This window comes from Pseudochaenichthys georgianus, chromosome 10 (assembly GCF_902827115.2).
Source record: "Pseudochaenichthys georgianus chromosome 10, fPseGeo1.2, whole genome shotgun sequence".
Classification (NCBI taxonomy): domain Eukaryota; kingdom Metazoa; phylum Chordata; class Actinopteri; order Perciformes; family Channichthyidae; genus Pseudochaenichthys; species Pseudochaenichthys georgianus.
In genome coordinates this window covers 44,032,835-44,039,413 of record NC_047512.1, presented here as the reverse complement: position 1 = coordinate 44,039,413, position 6,579 = coordinate 44,032,835, and the positions used below count along the sequence as shown (strand labels likewise).

Sequence of the window (6,579 nt, the reverse complement as noted above, 5' to 3'; positions counted from 1 at the left end):
AACAAATAAGATTGGCTGCAAAGTTTTCCAGGTCGGATGCGTAAGACTAAAAACGAGGCTTTCAAAGGAGGTATAATTTAATTTTGGTTTAGTATTGATAAGTAAACTTGAGTCAAAGATTGCTGCAACTCCACCTCCTCGGCCCGTGCCTCGAGCAATATGAGTGTTGATATGGCTGGGTGGAGTGGCCTCATTTATGCTGACATATTCTTCATGTCTCAACCAAGTTTCAGTGAGACAGCATATATCAATATTATAATCTGATATTAAATCATTTACCAATATTGCTTTAGATGCTGGAGATCTTATGTTTAAGAGACCACATTTAATCTTCCTGTTTTGTTGCACTGTAGTAGTTGTTACATTTACTTTTATTAGGTTATTATGTATGACACCTCTATTAGGTTTTACCTTAAATTGTCCTTGGGCAGACACACACACCGCTAATATTGGGTATTTTATTGGGTTCGGGATTCCTATGGATGACTGCCTAGGAGAGAGCGCAGAGAAGCGTGTAAGACTGCGACTCCGCCTCCTGGTCTCAACTCCAGTTTGTCATGGATTACGTCCACAAAGCCCTGAAATGTTTGCCGAAATGAGATCTGCACCTTCCAAAGTAGGATGAATGCCGTCTCTCTTAATCAGACCAGGTTCTCCCCAGAAGGCTGTCCAATTATTTACGAAGCCCACATTGTTTGCTGGGCACCACCAAGACAACCAGCGCTGAAACGATGACATGCGGCTATACATGTCATCATTGATCAGATTGGGGAGGGGACCAGAGAAGATTACGGTGTGCGACATTGTTTTAGCATAACTACACACCGACTCCACATTAACTTTGGTGCTTTCTGATTGGCGTAAACGAACATCATTACCACCGACGTGAATAACAATCCTACTGTATTTACGTTTAGCTTTAGCCAGCAGTTTAAGATGCGCCTCAACGTCGCCCGCTCTGGCCCCCGGAATGCATGTGACTGTGGAGGCTTCGGTCTCTAAATTCACGTGTCTCATAATAGAGCTACCAATAACCAGAGTTGGCTTCTCAGCGGGTGTCTCGCTGAGTGGGGAATATCTGTTAGATACGTGAACGGGTTGGTGGGGACCTGCGGGTTTCGCGTTATGCCCCTTCTGAACAGTCACCCAGCCTCCCTGCTGCTCGGGAGTTGCCGGGGGACGGCTAAGAGGAGCTACATTTTGCCGGTCCGCACATGCTAACATGGGCTTTACTTTAGCCGAGTTACTTTCTAAGATGCGGAGCCGGGCTTCTATGGCTATGATTCCCGCCTCCAACCTAACAACTATACTACATTTAACACATGTATCCTTACCAGTAAAGGAGACCGGGAAGTAACCAAACATGAGACAGGAAGAGCAGGAAATAGCACCCGAGGGTGGGGAAAGAGTCATGGCTAGCTATCAAGCTAAAGTAGCTACCGTTAGCAAACCCGAAAAGAGTGTAGGCAACTGTGGAGTTACAGTTACAGTCGCTAAGAGAAGGAGAGTTGTGAGTGCTTAAGCTGTAGTAACGTGTGATTACAACGTCAGGCAGTTGCCGTGATCAAGAGTTTTAAAACGATCGATTAAGTTAAGTTAATAAGCTATCAGCAACAGAACAGGCACACGGGATACCCGGAGATGACAACAACAACAACCGGAAGTTACAACATGCTCACCGCAATAGGTTCCTCAATCACTAATTTTAACATTACTAAAAGTAATGTTAAAATCCTCCATGTTGCTCTCACACGACAGCGGAAAACTAAGGACAATCAGACAGTTTGCTTGCTTTTCAAACTGTTACATTTGAAACAGTTAGAGCGTCTCTTGTCTTGTCAGTTCGAAAAGCAAACTGTATACAGTTCAATCGAACTGACTTCTTTGTGCAGATGTGAGCGTCCTTAACAACGGTCAATAAGTCCTTGACAGCGGTCTGTACTACTGGATTAACAACGTGTCACGTGTTCTGAATTGACCAATCAGAATCGAGTATTCAACTAAGCCATATAATAATGGTAAGCAACACCTGGCTGGGGGCGAACATTGGCAGGGGGAAGAGGGTCAGATGCCACAGACAGGCGGCTAGGCAACACCAGCCCCTGCAACACCACTGCATTGTCTTCCCTTTCCACCCTCTTATTGTGCACTGCACCGGGTGGTGTGGCTCACGTCCACCAGCTGCAGGGTGGTCTGCTGCATCACTGTCCCATTGGACAGCATGCGGCGCCTCATTTTCCTGTAGTCCTCCAGGATGAGATCCCATCTTCACACTGTGCCAGTCCCTCTCTTCCTGGACGGTGGATTACACAGAGCCTGACAAAGATCGCCTCAATCAGGCGGCAGCAATCTGGCCACTGTGCAAGTGGGGCCGTGGTGGTGAGAGCATGCCTCTTCAAACTCCTGGAGTGAACTCCTGCCTCTTCTTAGGAGACCTGGACCGCCCTGTGTTCAGCCTGCTCTGATGTCTGGCAGCACAAACCACCCTCTGCGTATCGTAGTCCAGCAGGTTCTGCCACAGAGCAACTCACCTGAGAGAGGGAGAACACAGCACATGAGACACGAATATCTCAAAGTGTGAACTTGGATATGCACAGAGGAAAAGCAGCTTGACTGTTCATGATCCTGACCTGCTGGTTTGTTAGGACCATAGTCAGCTGGTTTCTCAGCTCCACCAGACACTCTGCCAAGCTGTCCACTCGGTCCATGCCTGCCATGCCAGAGTCATCCACAGCCTGCCAACATATAGAAAAGAGAAAAAGAATGTGAGGACAGTGAAAAAGGACAACCACAGCTAAAACACATAATTGCATATTGATTTATATACCCCAGACTCATCAGGAGGCGCAGAATCAAGTGCTGAAGAGACACCTGGCTGAGGCATGGAGGCTGGAGCCTGGGAGGAGGCAGAAGGTTGAGAGGAGGCAGCGGACAGGGAGGGCAGAGAGGGAGCAACAGTTAGAGAGGAGGCACAAGGGTGCAAGGAGTCAGTAGCATGGGCGGATGCCGCAGCCAGGGAGGAGGAAGCAACCAGGGAGGAGGCAGCAGGCAGGGAGGAGGCAGCAGGCTGGGAGGAGGCAGCAGGCTGGGAGGAGGCAGCAACCAGGGAGGAGGAAGCAGGCAGGAAGCAGGCTGATAGTGGCCACTTCCCCACGCGACCTCCTGCGGCAGTACAGGCTCAGCTCCTTTTTACTGATCTTTCCGTCCACCATCTGATCAGTAAGACCTGGCACCCTCCTGCACGAGTAGCGCCCTCTGTACCTGCCGCAACAGAGTGAGGTCCCTTGCGTCCCACTCAAAGATACAGGCAGCCCATGAAGGTGGGGTAAAGGGGATGAGCGTCAGTGGTGCAGCCAACAGCCAACCTCCTCATGAAATGCCAGATGTCCAGCCGAATGTGGAGATCTGGCCATCACTTAACCTGCTGTGCAGCATGCTTGTCCCGTCACTCACACAGCAGCACTGGGGGTGGAACAGCTGCCTGGCGATACCGCTCCATCACACCAGAGACCATCGTGTCCAGGCCCCTCCTGTGCTGTGAGGACACTTGTCACAATCTGGCCGACCTCATTGCCATAGAGGTCACCCAGAGAGCTGTCCCCTTGGCGTGGCCAGCCAGCTTCTTTGTGATCTGGAAGTCAAAGCAGAAATGATCTATAGCAGTACATGTATGTAGATCGATGACACTGAACACATGTACAATAGAAACAATATTTGTAATGTTATCACTGCGGAACAAGATGATTGTGCATAGAAGAGTATAACATACATGGACATGGAAAACACAGTCACATTATATATTACCTTTTTGGTTGAGTCCATCTTTAAGATGGAACCAAATGTCGAGGTGATGCTCGCCTCGATGTGGCCCATGCGGGATAGTATATCTCTGCCGTACGCGGACAGCACCCAGCGACTGCTTGGGAGGTCGATGGGCTCTGGGGGCTCCTGGCAAAGCACAGGGAAGAGGCTGGGCCGAGCCACAAAGTCAGCACACTCCCCAAGATAGTGTGCCAACCGGTTCAGCCATTCCTCCCCATGGTTCTCCTTCAGCTGCTTCACAAGACGTGCTGGGCTGTTGCCGAGTGTTCTCTCCCGAAGCAACCGAATGACACGGATGTCACAAGCATACCTGAAATGCACATTTCATTGTATGTGTTTATCCAAACACAGGAAGTGTGTGATAAACCCATTGCATCAGATGTAACACAAGGTTCATTTACATCAGTTTGACCTTCTAGTTTAAATAGTTTACACGGGGCTGGGACCAGGAGGGGACACCATAAGACAGTGATGATATCATGTAGCCTGAATACCACAGCTGTATTTAACTAATCAAGAAGACTTTTGAAATGCATTCAATGTTATGAATTTCCATGTACTATACCATTGTTGACTATATATTTTTTTGCAGTGGTTTGAGTCTTCTCAATCACCATCTCTTAAAAACGGCTTTACTCACTTTTGGGTCAGAATCAGCCGTGCGGCAGGTCCCGCACGGTCTGACTGGTCGACAGAAAGTTCTGGACACACACGCTGCACCTGAGTGTCTCTGTCACCATCAGGTAATACCTGTCGATGTCCGAGACCTTCCGAGACCTCCTATGGACACCCCCGCCCGTCAGCTGCTTCCTACAAGCTGGGCAGAACACCCTCACCTTCCACAGGTGTAGGGCATCCACACCATCAGCCGATGGGCGAAGACGCGGTCTGGCATCGGGGTCTGGTGGTATATGAGGGCTGGGACAGGAGGCTCGTACCACAGCTTCACATGTGGCCGCAGTTTGCCAGAATGAAAAAGGGTGTTGGAAATCCACCTCTGGTCCTGCACAGGGATGGCCTTGCTCATTTCCAGAGGCAACCAGAATGAAGCTGCAGCAGCAGTGGCTGGCTCATCTCCTCCAGACTCATTCTGTTCGGAAGAGAACAACAAACTGTTGAATATATAAAGGCTACATTTAGATTTACAACAGAGCCATACAAACGAGTAGACACAGTACTCACAGAGCCTACTGCCAGGATGGTGTTTACAGCAGTGCTCACAGGGGATGGAGCAGGCATGGAGGTCCTCACAGAGGATGGAGCAGGCATGGAGGTCCTCACAGAGGATGGAGCAGGCATGGAGGTCCTCACAGAGGAGGGAGCAGGCATGGAGGTCCTCACAGAGGAGGGAGCAGGCATGGAGGTCCTCACAGAGGATGGAGCAGGCATGGAGGTCCTCACAGGGGATGGAGCAGGCATGGAGGTCCTCACAGAGGAGGGAGCAGGCATGGAGGTCCTCACAGGGGATGGAGCAGGCATGGAGGTCCTCACAGAGGAGGGAGCAGGCATGGAGGTCCTCACAGAGGAGGGAGCAGGCATGGAGGTCCTCACAGAGGATGGAGCAGGCATGGAGGTCCTCACAGAGGATGGAGCAGGCATGGAGGTCCTCACAGGGGATGGAGCAGGCATGGAGGTCCTGACAGAGGATGGAGCAGGCATGGAGGTCCTCACAGAGGATGGAGCAGGCATGGAGGTCCTCACAGGGGATGGAGCAGGCATGGAGGTCCTCACAGGGGATGGAGCAGGCATGGAGGTCCTCACAGAGGATGGAGCAGGCATGGAGGTCCTCACAGAGGATAGAGCATGGAGGTCCTCACAGGGGATGGAGCAGGCATGGAGGTCCTCACAGAGGATGGAGCAGGCATGGAGGTCCTCACAGAGGATGGAGCAGGCATGGAGGTCCTCACAGAGGATGGAGCAGGCATGGAGGTCCTCACAGAGGATGGAGCAGGCATGGAGGTCCTCACAGAGGATGGAGCAGGCATGGAGGTCCTCACAGAGGATGTAGAGGGAGAACTCACAGAGGATGGAGAAGGAGGGGAAGAGCTGGGGGACTTCCTAGCCACTAACTGTGGCTTCAGTGAGGCAGATTGTGACCCACCAAAGCGTGATTTAGTGAACTAACAGAAAAAACAGAGGTTAATTTATTGTGCAAGACAAACTAAATCATTAAAACAAAAATAATTACTAAAGACATATTTACCATTGATTGGAACCGGCATGGACGATAACTACAGTATGTTTTAAAAATGCTCTTATCCAGAAAAGCCCGGTTTGGACACTTTACGGCCGGAAGAAACGTTTCTATTAAAGAAAGAATTATACATTTCTGTCTTTTTATGCCTTTAATACTAACTTTAATACTAAATCAATTATTTTTATATATGTTTTTGTAATGTAGAGACAAGGCTTTTAGTGACAATAATGTATTGCGTTACAATTATATGTAAAAAAAAAAGTCTAAATATGATATTTGGCCTCAAATCATCTGAGGCCTGGCACCCCCTAGGCTGGGAACCACTGCTCTAGAGAACATTGAATGGCACTCTGTGGAATGAGGAGTATTTATGTTCCGATCGATGTAGTAGCCACGTAAACAACTTGTTGAGATTCTAAATAACGTTGTATCAGTGTCTTAGGCATGACATAATAAAGGAGTTACCCTCCTCTGCCTGTTATGGTGCTTCACTGAAGATTGGAACCTATTGTTACAGCCGCTGCCTTCCTGGGACTGGTGTGTGTGTGTGTGTGTGTGTG

At 49.5% G+C, this 6,579-nt stretch overlaps 1 protein-coding gene across 1 annotated transcript; it reads right to left on the bottom strand.

Annotated features, from left to right (window-relative positions):
- Nucleotides 1-303: 303 nt before the first annotated feature.
- LOC139434562 (uncharacterized) lies at nt 304-2,235 on the bottom strand. Its single transcript, XM_071204515.1, has 2 exons — nt 2,173-2,235; nt 304-1,383 (listed from the first exon to the last, which is right to left on the bottom strand). The coding sequence occupies exons 1-2, from the start codon at nt 2,233-2,235 to the stop codon at nt 556-558; spliced, it is 891 nt and encodes a 296-aa protein (XP_071060616.1). The 3' UTR covers nt 304-555.
- Nucleotides 2,236-6,579: the final 4,344 nt, after the last annotated feature.